The 21,850-nt window shown below is 42.5% G+C and overlaps 1 protein-coding gene across 3 annotated transcripts in view; it reads right to left on the bottom strand.

Moving 5' to 3' along the window:
• LOC134463885 (zinc finger protein 135-like) overlaps positions 1-21,774 on the bottom strand; it is a 33,785-nt gene extending 12,011 nt beyond the window's left edge. Inside the window, exons 1-10 of one of the 3 annotated variants that reach the window (XM_063217217.1) lie at positions 21,369-21,774; positions 21,098-21,190; positions 20,742-20,921; positions 20,582-20,652; positions 19,132-19,189; positions 18,042-18,129; positions 11,206-11,273; positions 9,325-9,499; positions 5,494-5,901; positions 1,632-3,962 (exon numbers count right to left, since the gene is read on the bottom strand). In XM_063217217.1, the coding sequence (XP_063073287.1) occupies positions 3,538-3,962; positions 5,494-5,901; positions 9,325-9,499; positions 11,206-11,273; positions 18,042-18,129; positions 19,132-19,189; positions 20,582-20,652; positions 20,742-20,921; positions 21,098-21,190; positions 21,369-21,419 (1,617 nt within the window). In that variant the 5' untranslated portion in view covers positions 21,420-21,774 and the 3' untranslated portion in view covers positions 1,632-3,537. The other 2 variants (XM_063217218.1, XM_063217219.1) reach the window with 2 other exon arrangements.
• Positions 21,775-21,850: the final 76 nt, after the last annotated feature.

The raw sequence follows: 21,850 nt of genomic DNA, 5'->3' as shown, positions 1-21,850 counted from the left end.
TGTGAATTCCCCAATTCATGTTTTTTTTTTGAGCTGGAAGACCAAAATATGGAAAAATAAACAATTTAATGATTGGAATAGTTAAAAAAAACTGGGCCATGCATCTACAATCCATGACAGTTTAACATTATTGATGGAATTATGGAAATAAATCAAGTTTTTCATGCTATTCTAATAAAGTGGCCTGGAGCTGTATAAGATATAACATACTGCCTGTTGACCGTCCGACATCTGGTTGTAGCACAATGCTATTAATTGTTACTATCTTATTACTATTAAAACTGTTGCACTGCAGTATCCAGGCCATGCCCTCCTGGTGACGCAACATATTCTGCATTGCTCCTAGTCAGGCCAAGAGCAATGCAAATATCGTTTCTGATCTCCCGAAAAATTGGGAACTCCACCCACTTTGTCAGACACCAGTCAACCAGTAGCAAACCAAGGTAGGCGGGCCAACCATGTTGTTTGGGAAACGTCAGTTGTTATGCTCTTGGTCAGACCAAGTCTCAAAGAGATTTGAAGTTGATGATAATCAGGCTAGCACTGCAGAGCCCTGATAAAAAAAACACAATAGCAATTTGAAATGTTAAGTAGCTCCGACAGCTTCTATAATGTGGCTGGATATGGGCTGAAGGATAAGGGAGTTTGAAAGGACGTAAAGATATTCCATCTTACACGGCGGAATAGGTTCATAGCTCTCAGTGTCACGGTTTTGGTCTCGATATGTAGATCATTACAGCACAGTTATTTAAGGTACAAAAAAAAAGTTCAGTTGCCTACAATAAACCTCTTTTGATTAAGACGACCTGGATGATCGAGAACCTTTGCAGACATACTTATTGCAGTATCAGGATGTTTCTCCTATGTGACTGCGCTTGTGTAACATGAGATAATGCAGACATACTGATTGCAGTATTAGGATGTTTCTCATATGTGACTGCGCATGTGTAACGTGAGATAATGCGCTCGAGAGAAACGCTTGCTGCACTGGTCACACTGATAGGGCCTCTCTCCTGTGTGAATGCGCTGGTGTGATACGAGACTTCCTAACTGCGTGAACCCTTTGCTGCATACAGTGCATTGGTAGGGCTTCTCTCCCGTGTGGACGCGCGTGTGTGCCGTGAGATGTTGCGCTTGCGAGAAACTCTTTCCACAGTGGGTGCAGCTGTATGGTTTCTCTCCTGTGTGGACGCGGATGTGTGTTGTGAGATTCTGCGCCTGCGCAAAACGCTTGCCACACGTTCCACACTGGTGGGGCTTTTCCCCGGTGTGAATGCGCTGGTGCACTCTGAAACTCCCTAACCGGGAAAACCATTTGTCACAATGGCGGCAGTGGTAGGACTTGGAGGAGGTGTCGTCGTGAATGCACTTGTGCAGTCTAAGAACATTTGCGTCCGCTAAACATTGGCCACAATGTTGGCAGATGTATGGCGTTTCCCCCGTGCGAATGTGCTGATTTTGATCGAGATGAGGCTTGTGATCCCCAGTGTGGATGTCCTGCTGAGGTTTTTCTATAGCCGCCTTTCCACACTTGTATGGCCTCCTATCATCCATCTCCGTCTCTGGAATGGCTGTGAAATTGGGAACAGCAGACGGCTGCAGTTGCGATCCTCTTCCTGCCACCCCACCAACGAAAGAAAAACAAAAAAAGCAATAAAGTGAAGTGTTTCTTTGAGAAACAATATATATTTATTTTGTGTAAAGTTGGAAGTTTGGAATTGGACATTGTATTGGGCATCCGCAATCAAAGTATTACTTGAGTTATTTGAGTACCATGGACATGACAATCAATGATATATTTAAGATTATTTTGCTGTGGACATGGACAATCAAGGATATTTTTTAAATTATTTTGCTAAGAGTTAACGGAAAAGTCTAAAATCATTCCAAAAATGAAATGTATCCACCTTAACACAGTCAAACATATTAAATTGTTTGGAAACACAAATGTCTCATCACTGAATATCACATACGTTGATTATTTAATTAATAATAACCATTCAAACATGGTCAATTGCAAAATTATGAATTAGCTTTGGATAGAACATGCACAGAACCTCCACTCAGGTTAATTATAATCATGTGTGTAATCCTAGAATTTAAAAGGTCTAGTGAGCAATTCCAGTAGTTAATTTTCACAATGTATGCTGCCCATTCACAAATTTGACCTTTTTATGAATATTTACTCAGTTATTAAACAAAGCCTGGCATAAGTACAGTGTTTTTAGGTTTCAGGTAATTTAAGATGGCGGACACGAGGATCCGTCTATAAATGTGTAAAGTGTAAATTTCCAAGTAATATGAATACTTAGAAATAATAATGAGTACTTGGAAACTGATGGTGGTGGTAAATATCCATAAAAAGGTGGATCACAAGTGAAACAAGTGATCACAAGGGAAAAAAAGTGGATCAGAGTGTGTGTAAGCATTTGTGTGCTCTCCAGCATTCATAAGGGTCACCGTCATCACATTATTTGGTATTTTCAAAAGTATTTTTTGAGCTTTTTAAGCCTATATCATATTATCAATTAAGCCTATATTTTCTATGAGATATGACAATAGAGGAGAGACAGGAAGCAAGTTGGGAGACAGACAGGGAAAGATCGGCAAATAACCAGGCCGGCGGCACAGCAGTCCAGTGTCCAGCCGCAAGAGCTGCAGCTGGGACATTACTTGGTTTTAAACAATATGGAAGGATTCAAACCTATACCATTTATTTTATTCATTGACAGTTAGCAACCCTAATTGTGTAGGACACTGAAATTATGAAATCAATGATTTTTTTCTGCATAGGACTATCAGTATTGCATTGCTTTCTACATATTCAACACACTGAAAAGATAAGGTGATAGTATTGAAAACTAATCCTCTGGTTTAAGTTTTTTTTTCGTGATGATGTTACTAGTGTGGCCCACTTGAGATGACAAGGGTTGTATGCTTCCCTGAACCAAAATGAGTTTGACACCCCGATCTAGAGAAAAAATTCATGTGGCATGTCTTTAGCCGGCAGGCATATTTATGTACTAGGGTTGTAACGATACATTCAACTCACAATTCGATTTGTATCACATTTGACATACAGTTCGACATTTTTTCGATAGTTTCGGTAGTTTTTCAACTACAAACTGTCACTCTCGTTGTGCAAATCGCCTCTAGTAGTGTGAATCACTTTTGTCGTGCGAATCAATACAAAGTCAATTACTTCCGTCGCTCGCCTCACTCATGTCGCGGCCGGTGTATTCGTGCGGCAAGTCTGGTATTGTTCGACTTTAGTGCTGTATTAGGTGCCAGTTTCATTTTGTCTTTAAAGAGGACCACAACATACCACACCTCCCCTTCCCAAAGTAGTAGTAGAATCATAACCAACAAAAGATCTCACTGAGTCATAGAGTCTGTCTTTTATTGTGTGTGCAGTAAGCACAGTGTAGTGTACTGTGGAGTGTTGTGTCACAATGTCAATTATGCCTTAGCCGTGCAAAGAAGCAGCCCTTGGTCTACAAGCCTGACATCCTTACTGCTTACCCATGACTGTACACATTAATTAAGCATGAAAGTCACATCATCTGTCTGCTCCTCTTTCTCATTCGGGTTGGGATCTTTCCTTCCAGGCTTTGAACTCAGACAGGCATCTGATGCCCTTGGACGCCCAAATCCCAGGTTGAACTCGTGGCAGAAGACATTATGATACAGGGAGTATCTGATGTCCATGTGGGTCTGCTGCAGGAACAGCTGGTGCATTTTGGTGACAGACAAGTCCGATGGTAGGTACTTCCGTCCAGGTGCACCGCCACAGCCGCTGTAGTCCGTGGCCTTGGACAAGAACGAGGACACGTGCTCTGCTATGGCCCGCCTCTTCGCCAACTTCTTGTCAGCGTTCCTGTTTCCACCTCTGCGTTCTGGTCTTGCTTCTCCATGTAGCCTGAAGTATTTCAACATGCGAGTGACTCTTTCACCACTAACTCCTGTGGAATACAGACATAAAACAAATATTAAGACGGTTGTGCGTCTGTGTGTATGTGTGCATATGTGCACACGTTTTCCCCTGGCCTGATTCTCGCCAGACCTGTGTAGTTCCGTGCAGCTTCGCAAGCTCCACTACTACAGCCGGGCATACACTGTGCGATATTTTCACTCGTGGGTCTTAAGCTTCTGCTCACACTGCACGATGGAATTTCACTGTTTAAAAGTCCACAACTCACGACTCACGTCCTCACACTACACGGGCCGACAGTCGGATGCAAGCGAAATGCTTCCACCGTACGACGCGACAGGCATGTTTCCCCGTTCTGCAGAGGAGGGAACATGCGCACCTGAAGTGGAGATGAGGTCGCGCTCAACAGCGAATTGCACTGCCCTATTAATTTGTGAATGTGAAGTGTCAAATCGGGACGTAGCGCTGCTTTAACTGTGCGATTTACGCACGAGCCACGACCAGAATTTCAAACCGTTTTGATTTTCTTGCGACCCTGCGATTGCACGATCGTGAGGCGAAATCGCTTGTCGTTACCCCATGTACACTGCACGATGCGAGACTCACAATTGACCTGCGATTGAGCAAGAAATCGGCCCGACTCTCAAAAAGTCGTGCGAGTGCCAAATCGGGGCAAAATCGGGGCAAAAGTCGCACAGTGTAAGCCCAGCTTTAGTCTCGGAGAGCGCACGTTGGCTTCGCCTTCAGAAGACATGGGCTTTATCGATCATTTGTCTATCCTTGCCACCAACAAATTCCGTCAAAAACGTTTTCCATTCATCTCAAAATAATCAATATAGTCTAAAATCTGTCCTTTGACTTATCAACTCAAGCTGCCATTGCTATTGAAACAATAAATGCTTCTGCTCTTCCAGATGGAGACCCAGTAGCTAACTGTCTACCACCAATATGATAAGTGAGCATGTTGCATCACGATCGGCACCCTCTGCAGATCATTACAGACAGTGTGGGCAGAAAAATGCACAGACAGACAAGAGGTGCATCCGAAACCTGTGGTAGCCACTGCTTCCTTAGCAGGAGCTTTTTTTCTTTTTCGGCTTTTTTAAACTGCCACAATGGAATATTTTCACTAAAATTGCATCCGTCCCTGCCCATTTTTGGCTCCTTAAGCCGCCAAACATGTGGCTGAGTACAACAGTAACAGTGTAACAGTGATAAAAAAAGACAACAAATAGTTCAAAGTGATTCTCATCTCTCCAACAACACTGTCGGTTGATGCAAGGCAGCTAGTGTAACAATATACAACATAACCATTCCAGATATTGGTTAGTAATGCATGGCATTCCAGATTATTATGTAAATGCCATTTTCACTGATTTTAATAAATAGTCAATAGAAATGATCAATTTTTTTCTAATCTTCTAATGGTGCTATTTTACCAAACATGACTTTGCTTTAGTTCTAAATAGATTTACTGGCCAAACACAGGTAATGTGTATAGTCAAGAGAAAGCATTTGCCCATAACAACATTTGAAAAATAATAATAATGAAAAAATCTTACCAAGGACCCTTATAAATGTTGTCTTGCAGACGAGAATCCTGTGGTGAGGTGGAGCGTGGGACAACAGGCTGTATTTGGCGGAGACATCCCTAGGCCTCTTCCTGGCATCACGGGCGACCCTTATTCTACGAACGCTGCTAACCGTAGCCAGACGCAGGATCAGTTTGTCCTGTTCCACCTTCGTCTGGCTCGCATGGTGCATGGTGGCGAAATTGAAGGCCACGTCCTCTTCGGACAGCTTGTCGGCATGGCAGTTAGAATAGTTGTCGGAGTGGTGAGTGCAAGACACCCTGGGAGTTAGCCCCTCTCCAGAAAGCCTTGCGCGTTTGGCTTTCCACCTCTGGCGGCTCGCCTTTGATGATGGCGACGACGACAGCGACGATGACGGCCGCTTCCTCCCAACAGCAACTGGAAAGACAGGCGCTAATCCGTCATCAAAAACCATTCTCGACTTCACTACTTGGAAACTCCACTTTAATAGAGCATGTACTGTAGTATTGAAATAACGATTTTTTTTCCTTTGATGATGGTGTGTTGGAGCCACTTCAGTCTTTAGTGCAGTTACAGATCTAGCCATTTGAGGGAGCACTTCACTTTAGCGTAGGTCAAACAGGCCACAGGTATTGCAGGTGCCTGTGATTAGTTGTAATGAAGGCTTGCACTGAGGAAACTATGCATTTGCAGTTTTCATCCCCTTTATGTTGTATTGAGTATGTAGCAAACCGTTTCTAATTATATTTAAAGGGACACTGTGCAGGAAATGGTCAAAAAAGGTACTGCAACTATGCTGCTTATTGAAATTGGGCTGCCTATTGCCAAATTTGATCTTTACATGAAAGTTTACCAAGTATTAAACAAATATTTTCTAGTACGGTCGAAGTACAGTCATTTTTGCAGGTAAAAATTGCTATTTTTGGAAATTCAAAATGGAGAAGATCCCCTTTTCATGTATGAAAAGTGCAATTTTTCCAGACATAATGAATACTTAGTTTGATGCTGGTGGTAAGTATTCATGAAAAAGATAACATTAGTGAATGGGCAGCATGAATTCTGGAAATAAACAACTACAAATCTCACACAGTGTCCCTTTAAGATGCGCTCTGCTATGACTTAAGAAAGGTCAAGCACCACTCCCAGTTAAACTGTATGTTACACTGAGTATTCATTATGACAGGAAAAATTGCATTTTTTCGTACACGAAAAGGGGGATCTTCCCCATGGACATTTTAGCTGAAAACGTACTCTACTTTGGTCATACAAATAAATCTTAGTGTATTACTTTGTAAATATTCATGAAAAGATCAAATTTGCCAATAGACAGGACAGTTTGAATGAGCAGCATAGTTGCAATACCTACTATGGCCACCATCCTACATACTGCACCTTTAAGCTATGTTCACACATTTCTCTACTACCATAGTTACTTGCTTCTAGTTCACTTGCTTGTTTGCCACTCGCTCATTGAACATCCAATAACATGCCCGCAGGTTTACCTGCCACTGCAAAAGCCTGAGTTTACCGTCAATAATCCAAAATCTGCATTCCAACTGGTCACTTGTTTATCTGCATTGCACAATCTCTGAATCCGGCCCACATCGCATTGCCACAGCAGGTAATAGTAAACTACACTTTTCAGTAGCCAGCGGTCTCCAGACCATATCTCTCTTGTGATCTGGTGTGGTGTGAGAACCAGGTAAAAAGGACCTCAGTGAATTGAGGGATTAGTGGACTCTAATTCTCCAACTACCACCACCACCACCACCACCACCACGCCCTGTCAACTGTTTAAACTGGTCAGTGAACCATGAAATAAACTACCTCCAAAGAAATGTACAGTAAATCATTGGATTATTAAGAGGTGGGAGCAATGGTAGCGGCCTCTCTTTACAACCCAAACCAGCCAGCCATTCCATGTTTGCCAAAAGTCACCAAATAAGAGGAAACTGTCCTTTTTAGGCATCACAAAAATGTTTATTTAGGAAAGCTTCCAGAGGAGTATGCCAAGAACATAGCTCAGTAGTAAACCAGGCTTAGTTAACCTTGAAGTAATGGTAAATCATCGAATGGAAGAGTCCTCGCTTTCTTAACTAAATGACACCCAAGGCCTGTCTATTACCAGATTTCTATTACTTCCTGTAGGTTCACTTAGCCAGGTTTCTCACTTAATCTGAGCCCAGGGGAGTGTTCTCCAAGAACATGGTTATGTTTGGTTGACGTGATCTTTGGATGGGAAAAACTGAAGATGCACAATCAGGAAAGGAAATCCAAAGCACTCCCCTTTAATAAGTTACAAGGCATTCATGACCAAGTAATCACAATAATGGCTTTATAACTTTTTCGTAAAGAAGACTGCCTTAGATTTTCCATTCTGTTAGTGGTCCTTTTTAGGCATTCTGGGTGGATTTGCTTTCACAATTAACAATTTGTCATTCTCATATGTCTTCCAACTGACCATTACTGCAACCTATCAAGCATCATGGCACTTAACACATTCACTAAACACAAGTCACGTAAAAATACGTTTTGCCTCCCAAACGTTGGCTCCCAAACCGTAAAATTAAGTTTTTACATTTTTNTTTCACATTACACATTCTAATGCACATTCTGTGTGATTTTCGTAATAAAGTGATGAACAGAACTGACATAGATCATGAAAACACCTACAAAGTCGAAACTCCTACAAAGTCAAAACTCCTACAAAGTCAGGATCTGGATATTTCATCATCTGTGCATTTTATTACACACAGTATTTGAGTTTTATTATAGCCAGTCAAACCACTTCCTGATCACGTCACGTCATGTCTCGAGTACTTCCTGGGCTGGAGAATCAAAACATGCCTTGCCTTTCTAGATAGCCTATTCCTAAACATAGGATTAGGAGTTTGGCTGCCATTAGGATAGGTGTAAAATGGAAGGTGGAAAAACAGCATGCAACACAGCAGGAAGTAACCTACTTTTGGGTGAGTACTTTGGCACGTCTACTTTTATCTACAGCAGTGTTTCCCAACCAGGGGTACGTGTACCACTAGGGGTACGCGAGCACACTGAAGGGGGTACTTGGAAAATTTAAATTTTAACAAATGAAGCATAGTCACACTGGGATAGAAAAAGTAATGTAAACACAAGTTAGGGGGTACTCGTGGCACAACAAAAAGGCTCGGGGGGTACATGAGACAAAAAAGGTTGGGAAACACTGATCTACAGAACGAAAACTGCCAGTCAAGTGACATTAGTCAGCTAGCATTTCAGATGCTCTGAACTGCCTGACCAGGTGATTTTTGCACCAAAATAGTTTACTTGGAAGCTACTGGAGTTGTTCTTTGGGCGATAAAATGCATTTAGACCCGCAATTTAAACTCGGAGAGTCAGAGCGCACCCGTGACAAAAAAGGCTTTATCTCAGTTTGAATGTTCAAAATCGCTATTTTTACCTAAACCAGTGCGCGCTTAAAGTGAAATAACTTCGGAATGGAACAAGCTAGAAACAAACCGTAAAAATATACAGATAGCTGAGTCCTTGGGCTTTTGAACAAGCCCTGATATGTGTCTGTGGGTTGGAGACAAAATATTCGGTGGGTGTTCAAAAAATGACATAAAATGATGAAATTGGCTGGGAGTCTACGGTTGAATTCCAAAAGACGGCTGGTATTGAATTTGTTAAGGTGTGTGTGTGTGTGTGTGTGTGTGTGTGTGTGTGTGTGTGTGTGTGTGTGTGTGTGTGTGTGTAACTGAGTGAGTGAGTGAGTGAGTGAGTGAGTGAGTGAGTGAGTGAGTGAGTGAGTGTGTGTGTGTGTGTGTGTGTGTGTGAGTGACTGAGAGAGAGATATCTTACCAGTGTTGTATTGTTCTCCATCTTTGTTGTCTTTGCTAGTTGTTGCCTGTTGGTGTTGCTCTACACTGCTGTCAACCAACTGCACGGCTAATCTCAAAGGCTTGACTGGATCTGGAGAAGCCTGGCTCATCTCAGAGCTAGCTGCAGGAGACATGTCTACCCTCTGATCTGTTTCCTGAAACGCAGTGACAAAAGGAAAGAACACAAGGAGCAATTGATTAGAAAAATGTCAATTTCAAAAAGTTTGAATGTTCATCTTCCAAAAGCACATTAAATGATAACTCCAGTCAATTTCAACATGCAATTGCAATGCTCACACTACCCTGGACTTGTCAGTACCTGAGATTTCCTTTATTTTTTCTTCAGCCTTTTCTGAGATACTGGTCATTGTAATGTTTTTTTTTTTTAATGTATTCCCAAACACATCCAAAAGGTTATGCAACATCAGCAGACAGTTGTTGCCTGTTGGTGTTGCTCTACACTGCTGTCAACCAACTGCACTGCTAATCTCAAAGGCTTGACTGGATCTGGAGGGGCCTGGCTCATCTCTGAGCTGGCTGAAGGAGACATGTCTACCCTCTCGTCTGCTTCCTGAAACGCAGTGACAAAAGGAAAGATTGATTCTCGCGACCATTTCCACGGTCCACTGTCAGAAAACCCAGAATGCAACTTTTTGACAGAGCAGTCTGAAGGAGTGTCGTGGGAAACACTTTTCATATGAAAAATTGCTTTACATATCCAGTGTTTCCCATACATTGAGGAAACTATGGCGGCCCGCCATAGTTTAAATTTGGCCGCCATAGTTTCCGAAAATGTAAAAAAAAAAAAAAAAAAAAATTTTTTTTTTTTTTTTTTTTTTAGATTTTTTTTTTTTTTTTTTTTTTTTTACGATTTCCGTGTTTGTTAAAAGCGATTTCAATTACGATTTCCTTCGCATGTTCCTCCTGGAGTAAATACATCCTATAGAGAAAACCACAAGTGCTTGAAAGAGAGAGGGATCAAAAGCCTTGTCAAGTTGTTGTAGTTAACTTGGGTTTGGGAGCAATAATTTAAAAAAAACTTTCCGAGAAGGGACAGTTGGGATGAGTTTACTAACACTCCTCAGGCTTTGTTTTACATTTGTAATGAGTTAGGTGACAGGCCTTCATTGACAAGGCAGAGGAGACATCGGGCTGCATATAGAAATGAATGTGTATAATGAATGTGAATATAGACATAAATGTGTAATATGTTGTTCAGCCCTTTTAATGGGAGGAATTTTGAAAAACTGGCCCTGTGACCAGCACCCCTCATGTAGAATGTGTGTGTGGGGAAAAGGCATAGCCTACCCTCTTAGACCATTTTTGTTTATGCGTTAACAATTTCACAGCGATCTTAAATTCTTATCTCTGCTCCTATTTTGTTTTATTATTTTTTTTCATTACATAAACCCCTGCATGTGTATTATGTAGCCTTATGTCTCAAAATATAAATGGCTGAAATGTAGGCGTAGGCCTATAGTTTCTCCATGCGCCAATGTCATACTGTACTCATTGTTTTGCCATTTTGCATTTACACTGCGTGAATACCCCCCCCCCCCCCCCCCCCAAAAAAAAGGCCCGTGAAAAGACCCCCCCCCCCCCGCCGGACAAAAAAATCCCCGCTGCCCCCATAGTTTCCAAAATTTCTGTGGGAAACACTGATATCGTATTAAGATATGCATCATCTGCTGTCATTCCGTGATGAAAAACATTCTCACAGCGAGTTCATTTGAACAGCATTTTTGAATTACAGAGTAGATTTTGAGACAGGCATGCCATGGGCACCGCGCATACGACGTCATCCTACATTGTGCCCCTTTTGCAACACATAAAGTTCAGATGTTCTGCCTTCCAGACCTACCTGCAGCAGCTCAGCTTTGATGTCTTCAGATGACGAGTTGGTCTGTTCTGTGGGGTTGTCAGTTTCATCTAAACAAGACAAGACAAGAGACAAGAACAGATTTTTTTTTAAAGGCCAAATATTCACTTTTGGCAGAATGTCTGAAATCAAATGCTTAGAGACGGGCAGTGTAGAAAATTGTAGACAGCAGATATTTGTCCAAATTAAAATCAAATGGTAAAACAACAGGGTGACATAATGAATTTGAAGACATACCCTTGCACAAAAGACCAAGAATTCATCTAAAATGATCCCAATGCCATATGTTAGGGCCAGGACATGCTTGCTGCAGGATACGCGCGTGAGCGGGCATTTCAATCATGACATCTGACGCAAGGTACGCAGTCGTGTGCATACAGTGCAGTATTGACAGAATCAAGAAAGACCGGTGTTGCGAACTTTCATGTTTAGGTTGCGGTTCAGTCAAACAATGGTAAGAAACATTAATGAGAGCCCTCTCGGCTATCTGCCCCTTAGATGTTACCTCAAGTACCGTGCAAAGAGCTCCGGTCATCCTGGAGCAAGCATGTGCACTTGGTCGCATGCCCAATTCAAGGTACCCTGCAAACACGTGCCCGGCCATAGGTCTGCAAAGGCATGGTTTTATTTTTTTAAATCCGTACATGTGATTGGAGAAACTACTTGTCCAACATTTTTGATTAGGTCCTACGTACTTTAACTCCACACAGATTCGAAAATACAGTTGAAATAAAAGAATGAATGTCGGACAATGAAAAACAATGTTTTATAAATCTGAATATTTTTGTGTGTTGAAAAATTCTTTTGCTTAAGCAAGGTTTGTTCATACAAATATTTAGGGAGAGTTTTACACAAAGGCTTACAAATGAGGCCCTAGATCTAAACTTCGGTGAGAATCTTATAGCGCTTTTCCACTCCATCGAGCAGTCAAAGTGCTTTACATGTATGCTTCACATTCATTCATTCACACTAACATTCACACACGGGGGGTGGCAGTGGCGTTCACGCAGGCTACAACCGTACCACCGGGAGCAATTTGGCGTTAAGTGTCTTGCCCAAGGACACATCAGTGGGGGTAGCGGGCTTGAATCTGTAATTTTCTGGTTGCCGAACAGGCGCCTCTACCAACTGAGTTGAAGGTGAAGATTGTGCACATCCCAGGAAAAGGTGCAGGGCAAAGGCTGACTGTAGTTTCAAAGAGTGCGGGGACCTCTCTCCGAGCAATAGAGTCCATGTACGCGGGAACAAGGGCCAGGGTGGTGACCCCAGATGGCAACAGTGTGGAGTTTGGCATCCTGGCTGGAGTTATGCAGGGGGACACACTGGCCCCCTTCCTCTTCATCACAGTCCTTGACTATGCACTAAGGAATGCAATCAGTGGGCGAGAGCAGGAACTTGGCTTCACACTATCTCCTAGGAAGTCGAGTCGATACCCCGCAGTGGTCCTCACAGACCTTGACTATGCGGATGACATCAGTTTGCTCTCCGACAACATGGAACAAGCACAAACACTACTGAACAGGGTAGAGCTAGAGTGCACCAAGATCAGCCTCAGGCTAAACGCCAAGAAAACTGAGGTCATTACCTACAACATTCCACCAGAATATCAACCTCTGACTACAGCAGGAGGCACTGTGCTGAAAGAAGTTGACGACTTCAAATACCAGGGCTCATGGGTCAACTCAACTGAGCAAGATCTAAAAGTGAGGAAGGCACTTGCATGGAGGGCCCTGAACGGTATGGCCAGTGTATGGAACTTCAATCTCCCCCGTCACATCAAACTTAGCTTCTTCTACGTGACAGTAGAGTCCGTTCTCCTTTATGGCAGTGAATGCTGGACCCTTAAACCAACCCTAGAAGTCCCTTAATGGGTGCTACACCAGGATGCTTCGTGCAGTGCTTAACATCAGCAATAGTGCACATGTAACTAATGGGTCATTTCACGTGAAATCAGACACTTTGGGACCCGACCGACCCGGATTTCAATCATACTTGGTGTGCCTTTTCAGTAGCAAGGTAGCACCCCAGAACTGCATTGGTTTGAATCTGACACTAATATTAAGGGAGAAACAGACTAGGAAAGGTTCACATGTGAGGGTAGGACACTATACATTCAGCCTTGAATATATCAGTCAGTGTTAGTCACAAAAAGATGCCTGTGGTGTTGTTTGAAAGCTCTTTTCTGGCTCTACATATTACACAATCACCTTGGAATACAACTACTCTCAGAATATGAATTATGATAAATTGAAAAATAAAAAATTGAATATCTAAAAAACTCATATTTTAAAATGGCCAGTTCCTTGTCCAAACGTAGCCGGCAATGTCATGAGCAGCACCTAAAATGCTGGTGTTCGGTTTGTTATTCATTTCAGAGAGAATTTGACTCACAAATATGGCATCATACAGACCACTTACTAATAATATGGTAATACCATAGTAGCATCACATGACAAAACAAAAACAAAACAAAAATGGTCAGTGTCCATGGTCCCAGGTTTCAGAAACTAAGGCAGATGTCAATTTATACACACCAAATGATGATATGTGAATGTTTGAACATTCCTTATCTGTGTACCTGTGCCATCTTCCCTTTACCATACTTTAAAGAGATAATCAATGGCTACACTCTCATTTTGTACTCTACCAGTGCATTTGAAGCAGCAGCTGTGTCTTTTATAGATAATGTATAAGTACGTCCCGTTGCAGTTACAGGTTCCACTACCAGAAGCACATCCTGATGATCCATGACAAGTCTATCTGGTCTGAAGGGAAAAGTGAAGGATGGAGATGGCCCATGAGGATGCAGGAAGTTCAGTTTCACCTCTCCAGTGCTCGGCATACATTCCTCAGCACATGCTAGCCACCAGTTGCCATCATGTACAGCTACAACATACCCTTTGATGCTTGAAAATGTAACACATTCCTTTACTGGGCTCACTCTTTCAACTCTGCCTTCTCTGAATGCTGAAAACGAAAACTTCCACTGTGTCCATTGACAATGGGCAGAAGCTGTGTAGTTTTTGAGTACCTGGAATAGTTCTTGCAGATTCAAACCCTTTCAACAGGTTCTCAGCTTCATGATGGTACATCTCTGTTGTGGCAAACTGGCAATGGATGTTCTTGACATTATCCTTGACAAATTCAAACAGTTGGTATGGCGTTACAATTTAATTGTCAATAGGACGTTGCAGACTTGCTCGTGCAGCAAGCCATTTAACTGTCCCTCCAACGCCATCACATGGACCTTTGCCATGTGATGTGGCAAAAAAAGTGCCACTCTGCAGGTATGTGAAAATCTGCCTCGTGGTGGCACAAATTTGTTGTGTTTTTAAGGTTCTTATATTGTACAGCACAGCCATCAGAAAAAATATAGGATCTTCTTTGGACGTTCTGTCATTGATGAAGTGTCACTGAGGAACTGAATTAGGAGCTTCTGAAACAGATGTACAGCAATTGTATCATGAATGTTGCAGTCTGAAATAACAACGAAACAGATTTTTTTCCCAGTTTCAACTGATCTTGGTAGTAGCATACAAATGGATGGATTGTGGCCTGCACTGGTTGTTCCAGTGAAATGATTGAATAGCATCTTGAATTACAAAACTATAGTTTTTAAAAACGTTTCCTGGTTCAAGGGAGTCAGTCAAGGATAATGACAAGAACATCCATTGCCAGTTTGCCACAACAGAGATGTACCATCATGAAGCTGAGAACCTGTTGAAAAGGTTTGAATCTGCAAGAACTATTCCAGGTACTCAAAAAACTACACAGCTTCTGCCCATTGTCAATGGACACAGTGGAAGTTTAGGCCATTTTCAGCATTCAGAGAAGGCAGAGTTGAAAGAGTGAGCTCAGTAAAGGAATGTGTTACATTTTCAAGCATCAAAGGGTATGTTGTAGCTGTACATGATGGCAACTGGTGGCTAGCATGTGCTGAGGAATGTATGCCGAGCACTGGAGAGGTGAAACTGAACTTCACTGCATCCTCATGGGCCATCTCCATCCTTCACTTTTCCCTTCAGACCAGATAGACTTGTCATGGATCATCAGGATGTGCTTCTGGTAGTGGAACCTGTAACTGCAACGGGACGTACTTATACATTATCTATAAAAGACACAGCTGCTGCTTCAAATGCACCGGTAAGTACAAAATGAGAGTGTAGCCATTGATTATCTCTTTAAAGTATGGTAAAGGGAAGATGGCACAGGTACACAGAGAAGGAATGTTCAAACATTCACATATCATCATTTGGTGTGTATAAATTGACATCTGCCTTAGTTTCTGAAACCTGGGACCATGGACACTGACCATTTTTGTTTTGTTTTAGTTTTGTCATGTGATGCTACTATGGTATTACCATATTATTAGTAAGTGGTCTGTATGATGCCATATTTGTGAGTCAAATTCTCTCTGAAATGAATAACAAACCGAACACCAGCATTTTAGGTGCTGCTCATGACATTGCCGGCTACGTTTGGACAAGGAACTGGCCATTTTAAAATATGAGTTTTTTAGATATTCAATTTTTTATTTTTCAATTTATCATAATTCATATTCTGAGAGTAGTTGTATTCCAAGGTGATTGTGTAATATGTAGAGCCAGAAAAGAGCTTTCAAACAACACCACAGGCATCTTTTAGTGACTAACACTGACTGATATATTCAAGGCTGAATGTATAGTGTCCTACCCTCACATGTGAACCTTTCCTAGTCTGTTTCTCCCTTAATATTAGTGTCAGATTCAAACCAATGCAGTTCTGGGGTGCTACCTTGCTACTGAAAAGGCACACCAAGTATGATTGAAATCCGGGTCGGTCGGGTCCCAAAGTGTCTGATTTCACGTGAAATGACCCTAATGAAACCCTGTATGAGGGAATACCAAGGCTGAGCGAGAAGATTGTTGTAAGGAGAATGACCGCAGAAATACACCAAGGCTGAGCGAGGCGAGCGACGGAAGTAATTGACTTTGTATTGAGTCGCGCGACAAAAGCGATTCTGGAGACTAGAGCGATTTGCGCGACGAGCGCGACAGTTTGAAGTTGAAATCTTTTCAACTTTCCATGACGCGGTTCGGCGACAAGCCGCGACAGCCAATGACTGTATAGAGGTCAGTGACCACAGCCAATGGGAATGCTTGAATGCTTTGCCTTCTGCCTGTATGGACATACTCTAGTCTCCTCAATCGCTCGTATCGCTTGCTGCTGCACTCTGTCGCTTGAATCGCATCGCGCCTGGTCTATTCGCGCGGTGAGACTTGCAGGACACTGCCAAAGGCACCAGGAACTGCCATCCAGCAAACTGGTGATGTGGGAACCATCACGTGGGTGCCGGTTAAGAGGACATCACACACTAACATATGTGGACATACTCAAAAAAGATGTGGGAGCCCAGAGTACCAGTGAACTGAAAAGATGTATGGCGAATCGGGATGACTGCAAGCTACGATGGAAGGCTCGTCTGAGGACGACCTAGGGCAGGGCTATTGAAATGGCGGCCCTGGGGCCAGATGCGGTCCTTGGACAGCAAGGTTCTGGCCCCCCACAAGCCCCTTGAAATACAGAATCGTTTTTTGGAATTTAGAGATTAAAGTATTGGTTCCGTATCAAGCTGAAACGGGACACAGGACGTTAAAATGCAGGAAATTACATCTAAGAAATGCAACATTTTAAGTATTTTTTTCATTGACAGTCGGTAACCACCATACATACGTATAGTTCAGCCCCTTTACAGGGAGGAATTTAATTGAATACCCCTGACCTAGAGAGAGAGACCTCTCTCTCTGAAACTACTGCCTCTACCAACTGAGCCACCACCACCCCAGCGTTCAGCGTTCAGTCTCTCTACCATAATCAATAGAAGATTTTGGTGAAAACTTAATGTAACACTGGAAGGAATCCAAATAAATAAATCCAGACATTGCATGCGTTTATTGAAACAATACAACACCAAATATGTGGTGTAATCACAGTTAAAGGGACAGTTTGGTCAATTTCAACATGCAGTTGTAATGCTCACACTACCCTGGACTTGTCAGTGCCTGAGTTTTTTTTCTCTTCTTCAGCCGTTTCCGAGATCCTGGTCATTGTAATGGGGGCAGCTCTTTGTTTACATTTCAAAAAATTTATTTATTCCCAAAAACATCCAAAAGGTTATAAAACATCAGCAGACAACTAGCAAACAGCAGTACCTTTTGGGAAAATATTTGGAGTTGGCCTATGTTTCATTTTTTTAAAATGTAAACAAACGCTGCCCCCATTAGAATTGCTCATATCTCGGAAAGGGCTGAGCCGAAAAATGTGGCATCACCAGGTACTGACAAGTCAAGGGTAGCGTGAGCAATACAACTGCATGTTGAAATTGACCAAACTGTCCCTTTAAAGGCGGTCTAACTTTTTTGGCCACACTGTGCATTTCGTAAAATATTATGAATCTACCCTGCAATCCAAGATGGGTGCCCTCAGATCCTCAGATCACTGGATCTGTACCTGGTAAATGTATCACTAAATTTTCTATGAGGCGTTGCGCACTGGAGGTAGATGTACTGTGTATGAGTGTGTGTGTGTGCGCAGTGGTCAAGTTGTTCAAAGCAAGGGGGATGGTCAGAGATGTATTCTGATTATTGGGGGTTCGGGGGTTTCTCCCATGAGAAAATTTTGAAAATGAAGTTAAAAGTGACATTTTAGATGACTGTTTTAGAGGGGGGTGATTTTTGACCACTCGAGCCCTGTGCGTGCGTGCGTGTGCATGAGAGAGACAGAGATAAATCATTCTGTGTGTGCGTGTGCATGCGTGCCAGAGACCGAGAGAATCATACCAGATTGATATTTCTGATATCCATCATCTGCATTATTTTCCTCTTTAATTCCAACAACTCGATTCTGCGGCACACCGCCCTCCTCTTTCTGAAAAACATAAGAAAAATGAATTTAGCTGCATGCGTGCGTGTGCGTGTGTGAAGTGTGTGAGTGCGTCAGTGAGTGAGTCTGAGTGTGTGACTGAGTGAGTGAATATGATGCTGCATTGACACGACAGCGGGGCTTGACACTGAAGAAGGGTCCAACCCAAGTGGCTGATGCCGGTGCTACAGCCAGTAACGATAACAATCGCATTTGATTGCAAAACAATTCGTTTCTGCATCCACCAATATGCGCGTCATCCGCCAAAAGTTCGGTGACAATACTGACAACTCATGGGGTGGATTCCAATATGCGGACTCCCGTCCTCCCTTGATCACTTGCCTTCTTGTGGCCTCGTGATGACGTCACCAACAACAGAATTGCATTTCAATTAGGGCTGCACGATATTAAAAAAATATGCGATACACGATAACACGACTGTATATCGCGATATCGATATTACTCGCGATATTTAATATATACATATCATTACAGTGTCACAATAGTGTCATGACAGTCATTGATAAGTCATAAACATTATGTCCATGTCATAAAAATGTTATAACTGTTGGCCTTAAGTGACATTCGGTAACCGAATGTCACTTAAGGCCAAGAGTCATAAAATGCTTATGACATGGACATAGTGTCATAATAGTGTTATGCATGTGTCATAAACATTATTATGACACTGTAATGACATGCTTATGACACCGGCGTCAAGTAAAGTGTTACCGAATAGTTCCCCAAAAGTTGTAGTGTCTAGGCTGACAGTGGTAACGAAGGCGGGGCATCGAAACGCGAGGCCACAAGCACAGGCCAAGGACGGGAGTCCGCATATTGGAATGCACTCTTGGATTCAACGCGACGCTAGCAAGAACACAGTTCATTGCTGCAGGAAGTGATGTAAGCCAATGTAACGTCAATAGAAATGCAGCAGGATGTAGTGAGTTGGCGGACTTGTGTGAATGTAGCCTGAGTGAGTGAGAGCGAGTGAGTGAGTTTGCGTACCACAGCATTGGGCTGGCGGTCCCCATCCTGCAGCCACTCAGCCACTTCCTGAATCGTCCTGCAGGAGAGACAGACAGACATCTTGTTAGACAAACGGAAGTTTGCAGTTTGTGTACAGATCCACCATCGCGTTGACACCAGATGCCAAAACAATAGCTTTCCATCAAGCCTCAGATAGTATTTTAAATAGTTTAGATCTGGGTGTGAAATATAAGTCCCGGGGGCTGGATTCGGCCTGCCAGAAGGTTCAATCTGGCCCCAGATTTAAAGGGAAAAAAACTAAGACGTCAGAACAATCACTAAGTCTCACGCCCATTATTTTGTTACAGCAGATTTTTTAATACTTGAGAGCATTTTTTTGCGGTCAGTCAATGATCCTGATATATCCACTGTCATCCAGATTATTGACTGCAATGTAATTCTGATATAAATCAGAAATATGTGATATTTGCAATTACGTTACTGGTCCAGTCCACTTGAGATGAAATTGGCTGTATGTGGCCCCTGGACCGAAATTATGTTGACAGCTCAGCGCTACCGAATCTCTGTAGGAGTCTTTGGGAGGGAGGTGTGTGTGTGTGTGTGTGTGTGTGTGTGTGTGTGTGTGTGTGTGTGTGTGTGTGTGTGTGTGTGTGTGTGTGTGTGTGTGTGTGTGACAAGGCATCATGAAAATGCATTAAAGTGATACTGTGCCATTTCTGCAAATAAGCTCATTTTAACTGCTAGCTGGGCCCACAACATTCAATAACACAGTATATGTTAGATTGGAGGTCAAATGTGCACTGCCAGACTCAACGGCTGGAAGTAATGGAGAAAGGTAAAACACAGTAATTTAATTAAAGGGGAGGTGTAAAAATTCTAGAAATGGTACAGTATCGCTTATGTAACATACCAATTTAAGCAGTCTTCTCCTGTGCTTGACACTGGCACCTGCCAACCGACCAAATGCTGGTAAAATTTGGCTGTGGCTGGTAACAATTTCAGTGTCACCAGCCAATTTGACAGGTAGCTTATTCCACAGTACCTATGACATATCAGAATATCATATATTCTGCACTTTGCCCTCTGTGTATGAATTGTTTGTATTTAAGTTTTTGTAGAAACCCATGCACTCATCTTCTTGCTTTAAGCACTTCATCTTCTGAGGTTAGATGTACAGCGTCATTCATTATTCTTTTTTTTTTAAAATTTTTTTTCTTCCAAAAATCCAATTTCTGGCTAGTAGAATAGCTGGATGGCTAGTGACTCCGGAAAACCACTAGCCACAGTGGCCTGCAAGTGAAAAAGTTAATGTCAAGCCCAGCTCTCCACATGTCCTATAACAGCATGTGACAGGTTAGGGTCGTGGTAAAGTCGTGGTTTTGGTGTGTGTGTGTGTGTGTGTGTGTGTGTGTGTGTGTGTGTGTGTGTGTGTGTGTGTGTGTGTGTGTGTGTGTGTGTGTGTGTGTACCGGTGACCATCCTGGTGGCTCTGCAGCTGCTGTTGCAGTTCCCTCACTTCATTCCTCAAGATAGCATTACTCTGCAGAAAACAAACAAACGTATACAGTACATGACCCATAGCCTCCTTGAATAAATCGCTTTCCGCTAAAATTGTGAAGAAACACTCACCTGTTTAGCTTGTGCTAATGACTTGTTTTTGTTCTGAATTTGTTTCTGTAGTTCATCCACCTGGAGCTTCAGCTGCCGGTTTGACTCCACCTGCTCTGATAGGCTCCTTCCATTCTCAGCTGCCCTGTCTTCCAGACGGTGGATTAACATGCGCACAGCCAGGTTTCGCTGAAACTCATTCTGTTTGGGGGGAAAACACACACAGAATATCTGACCAGTCACATAGGTCTATGTGTAGGCTACTGTATATCCACAGCCAGCAATAATAGGGGCCAAAATCTTAAATGCTTAATTTGAAAAATATGATGGACCATCTTGCAAACCAGACCTTTTGAAACACAAAGTGGTTTACCTACCTGTAATGCTTCTGTGATGAATTGACTGGCCTTCTCAAGGTCACTGCAGGCTTGTTTGTGACTTGCATCAACATGGTAGGAAAGTTCGTTTATCTAATACAGACGAATTCACAAGTTAAAATCGGATGCAAGGCAAACTACAGCAAATCTCAAAACATTATGCAATCCAGATAACGTCAGATGTGATTTCGTTGAAAGTACAACTGTTTGATTGCAAAAAATATGGCTCAATCAATGGCATTCAGTGTTGAATTTGTATCTTCAAACTCACCTCACATTCCATTGTGCTGGTGCTCTGGTAGAGGCGGCTGTGGGAAGCCATATGGCCACGATACAAACATAGATTTGCTCGATCGAGCGGGTATTTTAATAAAACTACGAATAATGTGGAAACGTAGATTTAGCCAGCCAGTTTAAAAACACTGTCGTTCATTTAAGTCCACTTCCTTGTTTTTCGCAATACAGTTGTAGGCCAGCCAACCACCAGCCATTGTTTTGCGTACCGTTCTGTCTGGTGTTGCGTAGGCTTATGTTTTAACATAGCCTACAGGCGATAACACAAAAGGAATTGCGTAGATAGGCTTTGTCACAACTATGTTATACAAATGCTGCGTCTTTAAAACCAACTTTAACCTCAAGACCGTGGTAAAGAGGGTTCGCTACCGTGGTATTTTTGTGTTGATGATGCGCTGCTGTGCACCCCGGCGTCCGTGTTGCTCTATCGCCCTCTTGTGTCACGGGGGACATAGGCTA

Source organism: Engraulis encrasicolus, chromosome 15 (genome assembly GCF_034702125.1).
Source record: "Engraulis encrasicolus isolate BLACKSEA-1 chromosome 15, IST_EnEncr_1.0, whole genome shotgun sequence".
NCBI classification, from domain to species: domain Eukaryota; kingdom Metazoa; phylum Chordata; class Actinopteri; order Clupeiformes; family Engraulidae; genus Engraulis; species Engraulis encrasicolus.
The sequence above is the reverse complement of the archived record's forward strand: the minus strand, read 5'-3'. Positions and strand labels throughout refer to the sequence as shown.